Raw genomic sequence first — 20,072 nt, forward strand, 5'->3', positions numbered from 1 at the left:
CATAAGTTAGACAAGTTTGCCTTAAGAAGGCTAGCACAAAAGCAACAACGGTCGAAAAGGCAAGGCCTCCTGCCTAAGAGCCTCCTAACTACTCCTGGTCGTTGGCGGTCTCCACGTAGTAGTAGGCACCCTCGGGGTAGTAGTAGTCGTCGGTGGGGTCGTCTGGATCCTGGGCTCCACCATCTGGTTGCATCAACCAGAAAGAAGAAAGAAGGGGGAAAAGGGGGAGCAAAGCAACTGTGAGTACTCATCCAAAGTACTCGCAAGCAAGGATCTACACTACATATGCAACATTATCAAAGAGGGGCTGAATATGTGGACTGGACTGCAGAAATGCCAGAATAGAGAGAAGGCCTAGTCCTATCGAAGACTAGCATCTTCTGGAAACCACCATCTTGCAGCAACAGGAGGGAGTAGAATAGCATAAAGTAAAGTAGTAGAAGTGTTATCAACCTCGGCCAGAGATCCTTTCTCGACTCCCTGCGAGAAAGCAATCCCAGAGCCATACTATCCTTTTCTCATATCCATGTCTCATCTCAAGTATCCAGTTCTAGTTGTATCGATCGGGATACAACTCTAAGTGTCCCTTACCGTAGGACAGGCTATCGATAGATGTTTTCTTCCCTGCAGGGGTGCGCCAACTTACCCACCACGCTCGATTAACTCCGGCCGGACACACTTTCCTGGGTCATGCCCGGCCTCGGCCAAACAATACGGCGCAACCTGACCTAGGCTTAATAGAGAGGTCAGCACGCCGGACTAAACCTATGCCCCAGGGGTCATGGGCCATCTCCCCGGGAACTCCTGCACATTGCGAGGGCGGCCGCTGAGCAGACCTAGCTACCTCCTTCAAAAAGGCAGGTGCTTACCCGTCCAACCCGGCGCGCGCCGCTCAGTCGCTGACGTCTATTAAGCTTCGGCTGATGCATAGGACGCAGAACGCCCACACTATGCCCACGTGATGGTTAGTGCTATCAGGCCAGAGGCCCCTCGGATCAAATATCCAAATCGTAGTGGATTAGGAACGCGCGGTAACAAGCAGAGACTCACGAAAGATGTGACCCCGTCGCCCCGTCTCGAGGACTTGCGGCAAGGGCTAGGAATGCCCGGCCACACCACGTAATTATCTCGCGGGCACCCTCCAGGTCAACCCGTCTCCACATCACTCGCGGGTACCCCTCAGGGTCGACCCGCCTTTCCAAGTAACAGTTGTAAAGTCCAAGTATCCGTGTGTCCAAACATCAAGGGAAAAACCCGAGGAATCACCCCCGGTGAATTCCACTCGATGTAATCATCAAGGTGAACGTAAGAGGATCCACCCTCGAGGTTCACACTTGAGGGGTTGCACGACAGAGTCGTATCGGAAGTGGTTAAAGAGGAAATCACCCTCGATGACCACGACCGAATAGCTACACTACAGGGTTAACATCAGAAGTGCTGATGAGGTCTCACCCTCGACACTCGATAGTAACCCAGTAGTGTCGAGCAACTAAGGGGAAAGTGATGTGCGGTGACGGGACCTGGTCTTCGATCCCGTTGATCGGGTCTTCGATGATGAAGCAGGGGCAACAAGGACAAAGTGGGGGTCACTGATGGATCACTAACCAACCTATACTAAGTAGTTTAGGATAAGCAGGTAAGGTACAATGAGCAGGTTACAAAAGGAGGCTATGCATCAGAATAGGAGCAAACAATAACAGTAGAAAAATCTAATGCAAGCATGAGAGAATGGAATGGGCGATATCGGAATGATCAAGGGGGGCTTGCCTGGTTGCTCTGGCAAGGAGGGGTCGTCGTCGACGTAGTCGATCACAGGGGCAACATCGGTCTCGGGGTCTATCGAAGAGAAGAGGGGGAAGAAACAATAAATATAAAGCAAACATAGCATCACAAAGCATAACATGGCAATATGCAGTGCCGGGGGTGAACTAACGCAATGCTAGACGTTGCAGACGGAGACGGAAACATCCAGAGGGGTTGTCTAGCATTTTCCGGACAGATGAAAAGAGAGGGGACGGTTCCATGTTCAGCATGCTAGGGGCATGTGACAGATGAACGGACCGTGTATCCTGATTCATTGGATTTTTCTGAGCAACTTTCATGTAGCAAACATTTTCATCCGAGCTACGGTTTATTTTCTATGAATTTCTAAAGGTTTAAACATTTTCTGGAATTAAATAAATTATCAGAAAAGAATTACTACCTCAGCATGACATCACTATGGCGTCAGCAGTCAACAGGACGGCTGACCAGGTCAAACTGACCGGTGGGTCCCACCTATCATGGACAGTGGACTAACAGAAGTTTAAATTTAACTAAACTGAGGCTAATTAGAAGCTGGGCCCCACATGTCAGTGACTGATTAGGTTTAACTAATTAAGTTTATTTTTTAAAACGTTTGACTAACCTAATTAGGGGTGTGGGCCCCATTAGTTAGTGGCTGGGGAATAGTACCCCGCGTTGACCGCGGGGCCCATTGTTAGCGGCACTGGGCGGGACCCACCGGCGCCAGGTCAGCGTGGCGGCCGGAGCAACACCGGCGGCCATTTCCTGCGGCGGCGCGGCTCGGGATCCACCGGAAAATGGCCATAGGCCATCATTTTGGACGCGGATGGCCGCGTTCGAACGCGCACCAGACGGCGCATCCAGCGGTGGCACTAGCACGACTGGAGATGGACTAAAATGACGGCGGCAAGCAGCGAGGCGGACGCCGGAGTTCGGTCGTCGTCGGGTTCGGAGTTACGGTGCGCTAAACGAGCAGTGTGAGGCGTCTACGGCGTCTACACCATGCAGCGAATGCAACGGGGGCACGCACGGGACCAAAAGGTCACCGCGGCCATGCCGGCAACGAGCTCGCGCGGCAGTGGGTTCGGCCATAGCGGTAGGGGATCTAGAGGGCGCGCGAGAGGGAACAGAGAGATGGGAGAGGAATAGGGGCTCACCTTGCGGCACGCACAGTGGCCCTCGGAGGTTTAGTAGCAGCAGAGACGGCGCCGGAGACGAAGAAGGGCGGCGACGACCGAAGACGTGAACGGAAGGGGTCCGATGCTTCGGTGCTCCCCAACTCCAGCTGAGGCCACCGGTCGATGGAGAGGATGATGGCGGAGCTCCCCGACAGGTTGGCGGAGCGAGGTGAGGCGACGACGGTCGCTAAGTGAGCGCGGCGGCGCAGCCACGGTGGCGCTCGGGCGAGATCGAGCGTGAGCAGGAGAGCGAGGGAGTGGAGGGGGAAGCGGGTGAGGGGGAAAAGATCTCGGTAGAAGCCAGGGCGCCGACGCTGGCGTCCTTATCTTCCCCGCGGCGCCTGTAGCGGTGTGGTTGGCGAGGTGGGTTCGGTGGCGACCGTGGGCACGGTTGGAGGAACAGGGAGGGGGAAGGAGCGACCCAGGAGGGGGCGTGGGCCGGCCTAGCTGGGCCAGCTAGCTCGGGTGGGCCGAAGCCCAAGTGGGGCAGGGGCTTTCTCTCATTTACCCTTTTTCATTTTCTTCTGCTCTTTTCTTTTTACAGAAAATGTTTTTGCAATATTTGAGCTGCCAAAAAGGTTTCTGTAAAACGTGGGACTTGGCCACATAATTACATTGCAATAGATGGCACTTCCACAAAAAGATTGTGAGGCTTTTGAAAAAGTTTGCCACTTTTATAAATTGAAAAGGCATTTAATCTATTGTTTTAGCCACTGCTTTAATTGGTTTAGGCCATTTAAACACCTTGCAAAAAATGTTGGTTCATCACCAGTATTTGTTATGGATTATTTGCCACAATATGGACATTTTAGATTTCATGTCTGACAAATATGAATTTTTGACTTTAGATTGGATTTGAATTTCAATTGTGATGTGGATCAAGTGAAGATTAGCAACAGTAACATGATGACATGGCACCATTCACAGGGGATTACTGTAGCATGACACTGGGGGTGTTACACTAAGGACCCTAAATCTCAATAACGACATTATCCTAGGAAACAATGAGGTGTGTGTTCGGAAAATATGTGCTCTTTAAAAAAAATCTCTACCCATCCAAAATAAATGGAAAATTCCACATGCAAGACTCAAAGTCGTTTTAAAAATTTGAGTACCATGAATATCACAGTTCGTTGGGTATATTATAATTCCTGGATTTTTCACCGAAACCACAAATTGATCACGTGGCTCACTCTAATATAGCACGTCGTACGTTATTGGAAACTTACAACTTTTCGACTAGATTTAAAAAAAGTGCATGTGCCTCCAGGAGCGAGAAAATGCAAACTCTGTTATCCCATTTCAATTCTCGCTATCGACACTATGTTATTTGATCAGTTTGATGAATGAACTATGTTGTGAGTGCAAGAGTGTAACATAAGTCAGATAAAGTAAAGGTGTCTCGTATTCTCGAATTCCTATCAAATGAGTGGGTCAATTCGTCTTTTTTCCCTTTCGCCGCTATGTTTGAACAATAGGCTTGATACTGGATCATGGAATTCACAATATATAATTTGAGAAACAAGAAATTTATATAGCTCACATTCATGAGATTCAAGACCACACACAATCTGTATTTTAGAATTGGAATTATCAAAGCATGAAAATAATACCTTTTTTGCATATTTTTTATTCAAAACATAGCAACTCAAAAGTTAAAAAAAAAATGTTTCGGGCTTCTTTGATTGGCATGACAGGAAAAACCAGGAACAGGAAAAACGTAAGAACACGACGACATGTCCACTTAGATCCTACATGGTTCTGTTTTGCAACGAAGTATGTTTGATTGCATCATAGGAAAGAGACAAAGTGGACGCGGAGTTTCTCGGCCCGAGCTCAAATGAGATCAGGTGAACAGTAATGAAATATTAGAATGTTTTTGAGAAATAAAAGAAGATCTGAATTTTTTTGTGACAAAGATTGAAAAATGTTTCGAGTGTTTGCAAAGATTTGTCATGGAATCACATTCGTGGAAGGCGTGGCAAAAAATTTTAGTGCTCTGAAAATACTACTTTTGAAAGCATTTTGGGGCATTGGTATTTTTTGCCACGACTTCCACAAATGTGATTTCATGATGAAATTTTGCAAGCTCTTAGAACATTTTTCAAAGTTTGCCATATAGAAATTTCATATTTTTTGAACTTATTTTCAATGTTTCGATTTAATTCTCAGCCCGAGCTCATTTGAGCTCGGGTGTAGAAGAGAACTTTAGAGACAAAGAATTCTTTACACGTGGCTGGAGTGGATGTAAATATTCCTTTTGAAACATAGTGCAATGGGTTTCTTAGAGCAACTTTAGCAGACCCCGCATCCCGCCCCGACCCGCAAAATAACTGCCAAAATGCGGTCCAGGACAGAAAAAAACTGCCCGATCAGACCCCGCATCCCGTCCCGGCCCGCAAAAAAATTTGAGGGGCGCGGCAAAATCTCGGCCCCAACCCGCGTATTCGCGGGTTTCCCCCTCGCCGCTGCGGTGCCCTTCATATAAGCGGGAAGCGGTTGGTGGGGGGACATTTCAGCCCGCGCTTTCCCCACCAACCACGTCCCTCCCCCCCACCCCGCGCCGCCGGGCCGCCGCCCAAGATTCCGGCAGAAGCAACTGGCAGGAGCTCGCCGAAAGGCCGCCACACGCACGAGGCCTCCCCTCTCCCCCCCGCGCCGGGGGGCCACCGGATTTGCGGATCTGCGGAACTTCATCGCGGGCCACCGGATTTGCGGATCTGCGGAACTTCATCGCGGGCCGCCGGATTTGGCTTTTCCGGCCGCCGGTGGCTGCGCCAAGCGATGGAGTGGTCGGGGAGCATCTTCCGTAGCCCCGTCAAGGGCGCATCGCCGCATGCAGGTACGGGTTCGTCCTCCCGCCGCCGCCGACGGTTTGCGGGCATGGATTCGTGGCTCTGTGGCTCGCCGATGCCGCTCATACAGTGCGATGACTGCTCGCGGACAGTGCTACGGCTAACCTCGGGTACGCCGAAGCACCCCGGATGGGTGTTCTTCAAATGCGAAAATGACGGGGTACGTGCACTTGCGGTAGCTCATTTTGATAGCTCATTCTTTGGTTCCATTGCGGTAGCTCATTTCAAACATGCTCATTCTTTTGTGTAGTAAGTGAAGGAAATATGCCCTAGAGGCAATAATAAAGTTATTATTTATTTCCTTATATCATGATAAATGTTTATTATTCATGCTAGAATTGTATTAACCGGAAACATAATACTTGTGTGAATACATAGACAAACAGAGTGTCACTAGTATGCCTCTACTTGACTAGCTCGTTGATCAAAGATGGTTATGTTTCCTAGCCATAGACATGAGTTGTCATTTGATTAACGGAATCACATCATTAGGAGAATGATGTGATTGACTTGACCCATTTCGTTAGCTTAGCACTCGATCGTTTAGTATGTTGCTACTGCTTTCTTCATGACTTATACATGTTCCTATGACTATGAGATTATGCAACTCCCGTTTACCGGAGGAACACTTTGTGTGCTACCAAACGTCACAACGTAACTGGGTGATTATAAAGGTGCTCTACAGGTGTCTCCGAAGGTACTTGTTGGGTTGGCGTATTTTGAGATTAGGATTTGTCACTCCGATTGTCGGAGAGGTATCTCTGGGCCCTCTCGGTAATGCACATCACTATAAGCCTTGCAAGCATTGTAACTAATGAGTTAGTTGCAGGATGATGTATTATGGAACGAGTAAAGAGACTTGCCGGTAACGAGATTGAACTAGGTATTGAGATACCGACGATCGAATCTCGGCAAGTAACATACCGATGACAAAGGGAACAACGTATGTTGTTATGCGGTCTGACCGATAAAGATCTTCGTAGAATATGTGGGAGCCAATATGAGCATCCAGGTTCCGATATTGGTTATTGACCGGAGACGTGTCTCGGTCATGTCTACATAGTTCTCGAACCCGTAGGGTCCGCACGCTTAAATTTCGATGACGGTTATATTATGAGTTTATGTGTTTTGATGTACCGAAGGTAGTTCGGAGTCTCGGATGAGATCGGGGACATGACGAGGAGTCTCGAAATGGCCGAGACGTAAAGATCGATATATTGGACGACTATATTCGGACTTCGGAAAGGTTCCGAGTGATTCGGGTATTTATCGGAGTACCGGAGAGTTACGGGAATTCGCCGGGGAGAAGTATTGGGCCTTATTGGGCCATACGGGAATAGAGGAGAGGCCAAAAGGAAGGAGGCGCGCACCCCCCCTCTGGTCCGAATTGGACAAGGGGTGCAGCCCCCTTTTCCTTCTCCCTCTCCTCCTCTTTCCTTCTCTCCTACTCCAACAAGGAAAGGAGGAGTCCTACTCCCGGTGGGAGTAGGACTCCCCCCTTGGTGCGCCCTCCTCCTTGGCCGGCCGCCTCCCCCTTGCTCCTTTATATACGGGGGCAGGGGGGCACCCCATAGACACAACAATTGATCGTTTGATCTTTTAGCCGTGTGCGGTGCCCCCCTCCACCATAGTTCACCTCGATAATACTGTAGCGGTGTTTAGGCGAAGCCCTGCATCGGTAGAACGTCATCATCGTCACCACGCCGTCGTGCTGACGAAACTCTCCCTCAACACTCGGCTGGATCGGAGTTCGAGGGACGTCATCGGGCTGAACGTGTGCTGAACTCGGAGGTGCCGTGCGTTCGGTACTTGATCGGTCGGATCATGAAGACGTACGACTACATCAACCGCGTTGTGCTAACGCTTCCGCTTTCGGTCTACGAGGGTACGTGGACAACACTCTCCCCTCTCGTTGCTATGCATCACCATGATCTTGCGTGTGCGTAGGATTTTTTTTTGAAATTACTACGTTCCCCAACAGTAAGATGGATGCTCATTTTGGTTTTGGGAAGGCCAATACATTGATTTATTGATAGAAAGAAACTTAATAGATGTTGGCGCACTCCTTAGTAGAATCGAAGGCAATGATGCGGCTGCATGTGCAACTAGAGGGGAAGCAACGTCTACTTCTTTCGAACCAAAGATGAAGAAAGAAGAATGCAAAATCAAGAATCCGCAGATAAACAATGAATGCATGTAGAAGATATTAGTCCAACTTATGGGAGCAGTTATGGAAGTTGGAAATATTCTAAAATGCATATTTGTGGTTCTTGTTTTCTTTGGTCTTGCTATTTTAGCAAAGATTTGGTGATGTCTTATGTATTCAATGTTGTTGAAAAAGAAAAAAATGCATCATGATAGATCAAATTAAGGTGCACATTTAGGTTTTTCGGGCCGGGAGGAGCTGTGCCAGACCAGACCCCGCAAAGCCGACCCGTAAAAAACATATTCAATGAACATCCTTTTTTACGGATCCATTATGCGGGGTCTGCAACTGCGGCCGTCCGCGCCGGCCCGCAAAGGCGTTTTTCCACGAACTGCAAACACGTTTTGCGGGCCGGACGGATGCGGGGTCTGCTAGAGTTGCTCTTAGGAATTTTTTCCTATATGATTCAACCATATGAAACAAACAACTAACATAGAAAAAAAATTCTAAGGATTATAATTCGCCACTATCCATATGAAGATCCTTTTAATTAAAGTGGCCCTTACATATTTAGGGCTCTTTGATTCACATGATTGTAAAAATGTGGGAATAGAAAAACATAGAATTGGAATGTCATGCTCATCTTCATCCTATAGGATTTTGGTTTGTCTGACTGCATCATATAAAAAACAAAGGATTCTTTCAAAAAGTTTTGTGTACATGCTATTGATCCTATCAAAAGTAGTACAAAAAAATCCTTAGGAAAAATTTCAATATGATCCGATCATATAAATCAAACAACCAACATAGGAAAAATTCCTAAGGATCCTAATCCTCCAACATGCCTATAAAAACCCTTTGAATCAAAGGAGCCCTTATGATTAAAACAATTACAAAAGTTTATTCCACCAAAACACAACTATTTTAACGTCGGAACCCAAACCACAAATATCAAGCACAGAAACCAACCATCCAGACTTCATCAAAACATAAAAGTCCACAACAAAACACAAGGCTCAACACCACAGGCCCCACCGTCCAGCGAGGCATCAAAGGAAAGGACGGATGAGAGCGCTCCACACGCCGGAGAACATTCGTGGCCACTTTATTCTGGTTCTAGCTGCACCCCAGCACACTAGTCAAGCGATGCGATGTGACAGACTCAGAGACGCAATTTGCACAAGCAAGGGATGGGATAACAGCATAACAGCATACTTTGAGATTTGAGATCTCTCCAAAGCGAATTGTTCCCTTATAGTAATAGAAAAAGAAAAGAGAACGCGGGGGTCAGAAAGAGGAAAAAAGAACGAGCCGCCTGTCACGACCTTAGCCGCGTCCGTCCCCTCTCGAGTCCTCGCCCCCCCACCTCGCCGCTCCTCCCACCGCCGCTCCCCACACCTGCCCCTCCTTCCGCGCCGCCCCTCCGCCGCTCCTCCCGTGGCGCCGTCTCCCTGCCGCTCCCCACCCCGCCGTCCACTGTCCTGCCCCACGCCGCGCGGCCCTCACCCACCGCCGGCATCGATTGCGGCACGGCGGTGCTCCAGCGGCGGCGGCGACGACGCGGTCGGGCGCTGCTGGTGACCACGGCTTCTTCGAGGCCCCGCGGTACGTTGCCCCTGCCCTGTGTTCGTAGCGAATCGAACAGAGAATTAGGGGCGAGCCCCGATCTGGATCGATCGATCGAGGCGAGGGTTACACGATGGTGTGGACCAATTGCGTAGGTAGCTATGGCCAGCAACGTCAACATGTGGCGGTAGCGTTTTGTTACCGGGAGATGCCTTGTTACATTGCATTTGTGAGAGTATTGTTCCACAATATGATTTTGCAGGAATCTCGAGAAGGATACATTCCAAGTGAGGAACCACCAGATTTTTAGCAGTTGGTACCTCTGACCTTCAATGGCGCAGCCTCCAGCTAAAAAGACGCTGTCGGTGTACCTGTACATCCCTAACATCATTGGTAAACCTCTGGATGATCGGCTGTTTACATATCAGTATATCACTGTGCTGTTGACCATATCCAGTGTCCAAATGCTATGTTAGAAGAATTATCATCACTAGCCGTTTATATAACTCCACAAGTCCACATTTAACTTGCTGGATGATTCTATTATGTCATTTGCAACTCGAGACACTATCACTGTGCCACCACTGGATTATTTGCCTCTTTAATCTAAGTTATTTGTATCTACAATAGATGTATCATATTTTCCTGCACTAGCTTCACCATTTTGCACTAAGTAGCATGGCACAGAAAAAATAGCAACCAAAAGGAAGCATGGAACAGATAATAGTAAAAACTCGATTACATAAAAAAGCATGCCACGGAATATTCGGAAGAGTGCAATGTTTTCACACATACAAATTGTTGCTGGCGTGTGGATTAAATGTGTATGTTTTAACATATGAGTACTGTTATTCTGCAGGATATTTCAGGATCATCATAAACTTCATTGCATTTGCTGAGTGCTATACCAACAGAACACTCTTTGCTATCCTGTACTTCTTCAGGCAAGCGTCATAAATTTATCTAAAATCAGTTGTGTTAATGATCTTATGCAATTACTTTGTCTCTATGATTCTAACACTTATGGAAAATACCAGCTTCTTCTGTGATGGCTTGGATGGTTGGTTTGCCAGGAGGTTCAATCAAGGTAACAAGTCACATACCTTTTATGTTCAAGCGTCGTAATGTAGTCTGTCCTTCTACAGCGAAGAGGGATTTGTGGCCTTTTCTGTATGTTGAAACTTTGCATTTATATGTCAGTGAACTTTGCAAAAGTAGATGGTAATTAATGATCACAGAAAAATCTGCTTATGTCCTTTTGAAAGAGATTTTTGTTCTTATTTAATTTCCCTGTATATATAACACAATAGGCAACTTTTTGAAACTATCTGACAACTTTATCCTATTGCATGTATCAGCATCAACATTTGGAGCTGTGTTGGACATGGTAACAGATAGGTACTCTTTGAATAAATCATTTAATGATGTATACGCCAGGTGTAAATATTCTGCAGCACGAACTAGTTTCATTTCTCATATTGATCTACTTCAGGGTTAGCACTGCTTGTTTGTTGGCGCTTCTCTCACAGTTTTACAGGTATACAAAATTAGAGCTCAAAGCACTTCGATCGTTGTATATTGAATCTTGATAGTTCATGCCACATTGTTCCTTGAAAGTGCTCTGTATACAATTTCTTTTCAGACCTGGCTTGGTTTTCATACTGTTACTTGGGTTGGACATCACAAGCCACTGGTTTCAAATGTACAGGTTAGTTTCTCTATCAATTTGTACAGCTCATGCCAGATTTCTCTTTTGTTCTCCTAGTAGGTACCTAATCCTGTATCTAAAGACACCAAAAGGAAGATAATAAATATAAACACCAACTATGCTAACTGTGCAAGTATTATGTGATGGTTTTATGGCGCATAGATTTTTTGCTCATTGTTCAAGAGCTTCGTTTGCTATATTTCGTTTTTTGTCTCTAGTTCAATTATGCATCAATTGCTAACCATCTTATGATATAAATTTCTCTACTAGTTCTTTCCTATCAGGTAAGACTAGCCACAAGGATGTGAAGCACACAGGCAATGGGCTTTTGAAGTTATATTATGGATATCGGCCGTTCATGGCGTTCTGTTGTGTTGCTTCTGAGGTAAATGGTTGTTCACACTTGAAACAGCTTGAATGATGAACACAAATCAAGGAATACAACATGAGCGCATTTTGGGATGTTATTTGGTTGAGTGAGCTGAGTAACACATGGGGCGTAGCATGGATAGGTGTGGGTTTTAACAGCTTGATACAGGACATTTGTGTGACGCCACCCCAATGAACAGGCCCATTGTGCATCTGCAGTTATGCCCATGGAACTGATTTAACAAACATTATATATCCATCCGGACTCCATATCTGCACATCGAACACCAATTATTCCATCTTCTCACATGCAAAATTTTCAACTTACAGGTTCTGTACATTATCCTGTTTCTCTATGCTGACGCGAAGTCCACAAGCTTGCTTAATGTAAGATAACATAATCTCTATAGCTGTCTTCTCTAATGAAGCAATTAGCATGCATGTTGCTTAGCATCTGGCATTCCTGTATGCTACAGACGTGCAGAGGTATTCTGAAGGAAAGTCCCCTCGTTGTCTTCATGTTCATTTCAACTCTAATTGGGTGGGCACTCAAACAAGTGATCAATGTCATCCAGGTATTGAACAACAACTTTAGTGGAACTAACTATTATTTGCACATGATCATATATGCAGAGCTGTTTTTTTTTTTGGCAATTAGGCTATAACACTCATGTGCTTGTGTTCTGTACTGGTCAAGTTTTAGGCACACTAGAACAATGTGTTACTCCACATGATTCTGAGAGTAACAATGATATCCTTTGATGCGACATTCATGTACATTTCCCGTTTGCAGATGAAAACAGCTGCAGATGCTTGTGTGGCGTACGATTCGAAAAGAGGCAAGTGAGCAAAAAGGACCATGTTTTAGTTTTCATTTGCGCGGGCATATTCAAGAAAAACATACCGTCAGGCGGGCTTGGTTGTAAGGCACATATGGTAGCTCCTTGATGTATCTTTTAACATGTCTCCGGTCCGAGGGTCGACATTCTGGGGGGAAAGCAGCATGTGGAAAGAAAAGGGTGAACTGCTTTTTTAACAAAAACACAGGGATCGACAAGCTCTGTATTGTGTATGTCTTTTCTACATGATGATTCGATATTTCTTTGCGTAGCAGCCTCGTGCTTTGGTTACTAGTACTAGGCCAGAAATGATGATGGTGCCGCCCTCCCGTTGTACTAGTGTACATGCCAACATTGACTTGGTTGTTTTCTTTGTGGTTTCGAATTTGCTTCATTCGCATAAGCTGCCTGGGAATTATTTTTCTTCATTCTGCATGTAAGTTTGGTTTGGAATTTTCTTTAGAAATCGTGTGTTTCGGACATGCCACGGTCCACTCAATGCATGCCTAGTTTCCATTTATTTGCAGAAAGTATCATTTGCACCAGAAGGGAAACAAAGCCCTGTCCAATGGGACTGTACACCTTCTGTGTGATGTCGTTCCGTTCAGGGGACGGAACAACGCAACAAATTTCACATGAATTTAATCGATTGCACTTGGCCTCGAAGATATCAAACGGATCGCTGTCACATGAAAGACGTGTAGAGAATTTGTGTCACGTCAAAAGTGCAGCACCGTGGAAATAGACATCACATTTACAAATTATTCGCAAGTCCACGCAGGTAGAAAACGCACGGCACACAACAAATTTCACACGAATTTTGGCCGCTTTTCGCCAAATAGGTCGAATCCGTCGAGAGCAGCACGGAGACCCGTTCGAATTTCCACGGTTCCCTCCACGAAAATTTACGAAACAAAGCTCTCCCGCCATCGAGTGGCGCTCTTGACCCACCTCCCCGCCGCCAGATCTCCATCCTGCGGTCGCCCCCATCCTCCCCTGCTCTGAAACGCCAAATCCCACCTGGCCACCTCCCCTGCACTCCCTCCATTCCCCCAAATCCCGATCCCCTAACCCTAGCCAGCCAGCATCGCCCGCCGCGCCGTCGCCATGGACTTCACGGCCCCCTCCTTCTCCCTCGGCCTCGACTTCGACGGCCCGGCCCCCGCCGACGCCGACGGCGGAGGCGACCCGCGAGGGTACGAGGCGCCCGACGCGCCGTCCTTCTCTCTGGGTCTCGATTTCGAGTGCCACGACGACGACGGCGACGGCGACGAGCCTCGGATCCCCGCCGGAGGCCGCTCGGAGGAGCCGGCGCGGCGGTACGAGGCGCCTGACGCCCCCTGTTTCTCCCTCGGCCTCGGCTTCGACGACGGCGACAGGGGCGTCGGCGAGCCCCAGATCCCCGCTGGAGCCCGCCGGGAGGAGCGGCCGCGGCGTTACGAGGCGCCCGACGCGCCCTCGTTCTCGCTCGGATTGGACGACGACGAGGGGGGCGCCAGCGAACCCCACCACCTCCCCGCTGGAGGCCGCCGGGAGGAGCAGGCGCCGCGCTACGAGGCGCCCGACGCGCCCTCGTTCTCACTCGGAATCGACGACGACGACGACTTTGTTGCCGCCGGAACCCTAGACCCGCCCCCCCTGCTTCCGCAGCCTGAGACGAATCGACTGAAGAGGTTGCGGAGAGGCCCTGCGCCGGGTTACGAGGCGCCCGACGCGCCCTCGTTCTCACTAGGAATCGACGACGACGACGACTTCGTTGCCGGCGGAGCCCTTGACCCGGACCCCCTGCCTCCCCAGCCGGAGACGAACCGGCTGAAGAGGTTGCGGAGGGGTCCCCCGCCGCGGTCTATGGCGCCTCCTCCTCCTCTTCCTCCTAGGCCAGCACCGCCTGTTGCTACGGAAGCATCTCCAGATTTCAGCCGGAAGGCGGCACCACTTGGGGATATTGGGAGCTACGAGGACGAAATTGAAGATTTCAGTGACGAGGAGCCACCACGAGGTGAGGAAAACGCTTGTCTCTATTTGTGGAATTTCCGTTTAATTCTCTTACTTAAGAGGTGTTTGTTACTAGTCATGCAATTGTGATTTACTATCTCTACATGCCTGCATAAATCAATGAATGTATTGCTTAATATCTTACATAGAAATATGCAAAGCGGATTCATTATGTAATCTAGTATCTGAAAAAATTGAATGGACATTGGAAATGCTGATCTTATTTGTACAATTTTGTGGCAACTTAGTGCATTTTTGTACAGGTGCCCAGGTAGTGTAGCATCCAGATATTTAAACATGCCTTCAGAAATTATGGAATCAGTTTTGGTTATTTTTAGTATAAGTATTGAAAATTGATTCATTCTGGATCTGTATGGCGACAAAAACAGCTGAAATTTACCTAATCGTCCTTGCACACAGATTAATTTCGCAATATCATCTGCTGTTTCCCTCCTAGAGCAGACATTTTTTGTGCAATGAGAAATAAACAGTTTCGTATATTATGTCTGCTTGATGAACAACGATTAAAATTCTTTCAATTGCAATTTTGATCCATGACAGCAAAGTGCCCCAACAAGCAACTGCTAGCCCAATATACATGCAAAGTTTGCTCCAGTACATAGTTATTTTCCACCATTTTTGTACGCGCGCCGGTAAACAGAGTTTTGCTCAGTGCCGTTATTTAACGCACTTCATTTGCCAGAGCAAACTGCCTCTAGTAAAAGAATCATCTCCTAGCCTAAGCAATTCAGAGAAATTGTGTAAACAGCAAAGTTTCTTGCCTATTGTGGCTTAGACCACACTTGAACTGACTGAATCGACCTGCTTCATTTCTCTGGTGATAGTATCAGCATTCTGTTATTAGGTGGATGAACCTTTAACTACTTTCTATGCGATGTAGCTGAAACTGAATCATCTGAGTATGTTGAACCTTAATAACATGCAGTGTTTTCGTTTGGTGCTCACATGCCCTGTGCCAACTTTTTTCCTGAAACGTGGCTGCAACAAATTGAATTATTCATGCTGAAATGTTCTCAATTTTTTTGTTAAAAATGTGTTTAGTTTAGCTTGTAGCATTCTGAAATGAAATTATCAACAGCTACCTGTGAGCAAATCCTGGTATGAACGAAAAAAATTAAGTGTTTTCTCTCAACTGTTAGGTTAGGAAGAGATTTTAAATTGAGGTGCTGTGTTCCAGAAAATGAATTTGTTTCGTAGTGTACTGAGCAGATATGTGTTTTTGTGGTGTCAGTAAAGGGAGTAAATAGCGGTGTGCTCAAACAAATTTTATGTAGACACGATCCTTTTCCTTTAGCTCCCTGTTTTTAATCCATGCATTGACAACATCGGCAATAAAGTTGTTATGTTTTTCCTTTGAGAACCTTTAGCACTTACATGATTAGGTCATCTTCTCTTATCTACTTGCAGGCATGACACCATCAGTTGGTAGTTGCAGGACTTCTAGCAATTCAAAATTCTCTCTTGTGAACCGCAGTGTACTGATGACTCAATCAACAAGCAAAGCAAAGACAACAAAATCTACACCAATGTCAAATTCTGTTGCTTCAAAATCTCTAGAAGAAAGCTGCACGAAGAAGCTACTTCCTAAGATAACAATAAGCCCACTAAGGAAAATTTATTTTGTTGATTCGGACACTGATTCAGATGATAACAGGAAACAAAGTAAGCCAAAGAAGCCCATGAGTCCTATCAAGAAGAGACAGGAATCCATGCACAAGTATATGCAGAAGAAGCCTATATTGCAGCAAAACAGTAAATCTGAAGGGAGCACTGTTGTCGAGAAGAGTGAAGATATACTGAAGGACAGTTGGGCGACACCTGCTCTTGATGACTTCTGCAGTGAGTATTTCAAATCTGTCCAACACTCAACACCATCCCAGCAGACAAAAACCAACAGTATTTCTGGCTCCAAGGTTTCACGACCATACAGCTCTGTTAGTGAAATTGGGGAACATTTCCAGCATGAAAGCACTTCAACCGGAGTTGTACTCGAAGAGAATCTGACGGACAACCATCCACCTGCCATGCATTATTTCTGTCACCGTGATCAGATGGTGCAGAACCTGGTCCGTGAAAGATTAAAGCACTTTGTTCCCATTGGGGCTGGCACTTCCGATGGAAATGAGTACAGTGTAGAAGAAAATCTGAACTACAGGTAAGACACATCATAATCCATGCTTTAATTTCTTGGTAGTGTCATTTGCTAATTGCTGTTATTTTGCTTCTTTTTAGTAGGAGCCAGTTTGGCCAGAGTAGTGGTGCTAATGATCGGTGGGTGACTCCCAATAGTAGGACTTCTGTCCCAACAGATTTTGGCAAAAGAAGGGTACATGCTGGGGGAAGTCAGTCTGGCTCTGGCCATTGGTTCACTGGAGAGGATGGCAGGAAGGTAAGAGCGTTTAATTTTCAGAGTTCCAGTTAATTTTCTGTAAGATCTTGTTTGATTGCTACCCTGCGTGCTTCATGCCGGGCCTGGAGGCCCCCTGGAACCTGCCTGAGAGCTGTTAATGTCCTGAACAAGTTTTTGATAAAATGAAGGCCTTCTAGCCACTTCTGTTTTAGTGCTATGCATTCATCACTTGCTTCATTAATTTTATTATTGCTGCAGGTTTATGTCTCTAAAAATGGACAGGAGTTAATTGGCCGTGATGCCTATAAACAGTACAAAAAGGTAAAATGCTTCTCTATTCTGAAAAATAACAAAAATACATCTACTTTCTCCTGGTTTATTCTGTGCTCATATATCCGTTTTGGGAAAAAAATCTGTGCTCATATATGAAAACCATTTATCCGCCATTCTGCCTTATTATAGCCCTAGGAAATGAACTTCTTTGCAATCTTAATACGGTTACTGTAGGGATTGTTTATTCTATAGCTTCAGCATGGTAAGCTAGGAGAAGATAAATCAGTTGAGCTGCACCCCAGTGTGGCTAGGATGATTGTTTGGCTCCTATGCTCTAAAACCTAAGCTGAAAATACTTTTAAAATTGAGATTAATTTCTTCGCTAAATATTTTAGTACTTTCAGTTGAAGGTATCCAGATTCACTACTTGTAAATATTGTTGGAGTAAGAAAAGTAGGGAGGAGATTACCAGTTGGATGCTTACCGTAGATATGATCTCCACATGAGATTATTTAACACCTAAACATGTTGGCAGCCAGACTACATGAGATTTTTGCTGCTCCCCTGCTAAATGAGGAGAATTGATTTGGTTCTCCTTTCCACGCAAGGATATTTGGGCAGTTATGAGCATTGAACAAACTTGCTTAGCAAAGCTTGTTTTCTTTGAAAAAGTATTGTTCTTGCTAAGCAAGGCTAGAATTTAGCTTGTTCGAGATTCAAAGAAACCACACATGTCTGTGTGATGGTGTGTGCTATTTGGGGTCCATGGAAATGTTGTAGAAAAACATTGCTCAATCAATTCTAGAATCTTTTCTGGAAGTGATAAAATCAGTGCTTTCTTAGAGTAGTGTGATGCCAATTGGCCAATTGGAACAACCTTATTCCCTTCACTGCATTGTTGGTACTGGTATCTAACTACATGTTCCCTGCAGGAAAGCGGCAAGGGATTTCGCAACTTCAAGAAGAAGAAAAGTACAGTCAAGAAGGAAGGTTCTGCCAGAGCCAAGCGGGGTTCTTCTACGGCAAAGAAAGCCAGTTCCAGTTCCACAGCAAAGCGAAGCTCAGGAGCCAAAAGGAAGCGATGAGAAAAGGAGGTCTGTTGGTGGCCCAGTTTTGTTTTCACAATAGAGAAGATTTCACTGTAATTAGTTGCTTCGCCCTGTGCATTTCATCTCTCGGAGATACAAAAGATTATGCTACGGTCGCCTGTTTTCCTCTGTCAATGTGAACACACTACAACCTTCGGTCAAAGCCTTTCTTTGTTAAGGTGATTTTAAGGACGGGCACCTTTGGTCCTTGTGGAGGTGATGGATATGATGTATGAGGTAGTGCAATGCAAATGGGCTCAGCATGGATGAAAGTATGGGAGACAAGGTGGGTAGGAGGACATGCCTAGCTGATTTACGCTTCCAAAGTTGGCATCCCGGTTACTAGCCACATCGGAAGATTAAAATAAACAGGGTAAACACTGTAACATATTTACAAATAGAGGGTAAAAGGTGGAAGTCACTCTAATTTAATTGTATGCTTCTCAACTCTGTGTCCAAGACTTTTGGGTAATTTTGTGATTTTTGGCTTCATGAATCGTCAATGATATTGGACATATTGTAGATGTTTTAAAACTAGTGGCCGTGATATTATGGAGATATCATAAACCGGAGATGACTTGAGGAACCATTTTAGTGTTACAGTGGATCTTTTTTATTGCATTCTTAGAAATGTTTGAGTAATGTGCCAATGACCACATAAATAAGGCACAAATAAATCTAACAAACATCAACCACCCCTAAAATTTGCACTCGTAGTAAATATTATATTGTTATATAGACCGTTGATGGAAGTTCCCCCCAAAGAGTCTCCTCCACATAGAGAAACACTCAAGCCGTCATCAGCAAAAATAACCTCCACCATTTCTCCAACATCCTCCGCCAATATTTTGAACAACTGCAAACTGTCACAACATATTTCCCATTGCACTGAATAATAATATCCTTCTGTTGTAATCCCGCTGTTTTGATAGCCTGAGATGCCCGCTTGATGAAAAACCCATCCATGACTTCATAAAACGACTTGGGAACTTGCCCCCAAGCCAGACACCAGGGAAGCTACAAATTTACACTAGAAACCGTGATGGTCGGCCTACAATACTTGCCGGTTCTCTTGAAGTGATCAACACTTTAGAAGACGTTAGACGGCAGGAAAGGAGCATAATCCAAACCGTGCAAAAGCATCTAGATGACCGGAATTCAGCGATTTCCGTTCATTCCGGTCAAAGGACTGGAATTTCCTTTTTAATTTGATTGAGATTTAAATAATACTCCTTCCGTCCCATAATATAAGAGCGTTTACTTTGTTTTATAAACTAACTTGAGTTTTTGTGTACTACCACAATTGCTGAATATTTTGGCTGATAGATAATTTTATCAGTATGTACCAAATTAAAACCATGATCCCGACTGAAGACTCTAAGTCCTAATACACTATTAGTACGGACTATATTTGCCATGGAATCTTACATTCACCCCTAATCTACTACGTACATTGTAAGTTGTAGTAAGAGGTGTACTGAAAGAAACCTCTAAAATAAATGCTAGAGAGTGGTTTTTCTACACCCAGCTTGGTGCACCCACGCAAAAAACATAGCAAAATATTTAAAAAAAATTCCGAAACTTTGTGGGAATGACCATCAACAAATGTTACGGGCACTTGCAAAAGTTTGGTGGTCAAAAAACATTCGAGGAGCTCTGTACAAGAAAGACAAAATCACTGAAAATAAGTCAAAATGTAAGTGCACTGTTTGAGCATATTTTGTAATTTTGTATTTTTTGTCCAGAGCTCCTTGAATGTTATTTGAGCATCGAACTTTGCAAGCACCCGTAACATTTGTTGATGGTCATTTCCACAAAGTTTCAGAATTTTTTTGAAATGTTTTGCTATGTTTTTTTTGCATAGGTGCACCGAAGGTGGGTGCATCCACTACTTTCCCT

The 20,072-nt window shown here is 45.6% G+C and overlaps 2 protein-coding genes across 3 annotated transcripts; both read left to right on the forward strand.

The window, feature by feature from the left end:
• Nucleotides 1-9,244: 9,244 nt before the first annotated feature.
• On the forward strand, nt 9,245-12,874 carry LOC123054645 (probable CDP-diacylglycerol--inositol 3-phosphatidyltransferase 2). The gene is made up of 11 exons (XM_044478455.1): nt 9,245-9,569; nt 9,793-9,923; nt 10,390-10,474; nt 10,568-10,617; nt 10,889-10,928; nt 11,023-11,067; nt 11,173-11,238; nt 11,509-11,623; nt 11,938-11,994; nt 12,084-12,182; nt 12,401-12,874. Exons 2-11 carry the CDS (start codon nt 9,863-9,865, stop codon nt 12,452-12,454), a joined length of 672 nt encoding a protein of 223 aa, XP_044334390.1. The 5' UTR covers nt 9,245-9,569; nt 9,793-9,862; the 3' UTR covers nt 12,455-12,874.
• A 541-nt stretch (nt 12,875-13,415) lies between these two features.
• LOC123054646 (uncharacterized) lies at nt 13,416-18,605 on the forward strand. Of its 2 annotated transcripts, none has more exons than XM_044478457.1 (5): nt 13,416-14,445; nt 15,870-16,617; nt 16,695-16,851; nt 17,071-17,133; nt 18,018-18,605. In XM_044478457.1, the coding sequence occupies exons 1-5, from the start codon at nt 13,554-13,556 to the stop codon at nt 18,168-18,170; spliced, it is 2,013 nt and encodes a 670-aa protein (XP_044334392.1). In that variant the 5' UTR covers nt 13,416-13,553; the 3' UTR covers nt 18,171-18,605. The 2 variants fall into 2 exon arrangements, with proteins under 2 accessions (XP_044334392.1, XP_044334393.1); XM_044478458.1 differs by having other exon boundaries at nt 16,698-16,851.
• The last annotated feature ends 1,467 nt before the right edge of the window (nt 18,606-20,072 follow it).

Source organism: Triticum aestivum, chromosome 2D (genome assembly GCF_018294505.1).
Source record: "Triticum aestivum cultivar Chinese Spring chromosome 2D, IWGSC CS RefSeq v2.1, whole genome shotgun sequence".
Lineage (NCBI taxonomy): Eukaryota > Viridiplantae > Streptophyta > Magnoliopsida > Poales > Poaceae > Triticum > Triticum aestivum.

Coding starts and splice junctions, on each gene's coding strand:
- LOC123054645 (XM_044478455.1), top strand. CDS start 9,863: ATGGCGCAGCCTCCAGCTAAAAAGACGCTGTCGGTGTACCTGTACATC. Junction 9,924..10,389: donor GTACATCCCTAACATCATTG/GTAAACCTCTGG, acceptor GTTATTCTGCAG/GATATTTCAGGATCATCATA. Junction 12,183..12,400: donor AAGTGATCAATGTCATCCAG/GTATTGAACAAC, acceptor TCCCGTTTGCAG/ATGAAAACAGCTGCAGATGC.
- LOC123054646 (XM_044478457.1), top strand. CDS start 13,554: ATGGACTTCACGGCCCCCTCCTTCTCCCTCGGCCTCGACTTCGACGGC. Junction 16,618..16,694: donor GAAGAAAATCTGAACTACAG/GTAAGACACATC, acceptor GCTTCTTTTTAG/TAGGAGCCAGTTTGGCCAGA. Junction 17,134..18,017: donor CCTATAAACAGTACAAAAAG/GTAAAATGCTTC, acceptor TGTTCCCTGCAG/GAAAGCGGCAAGGGATTTCG.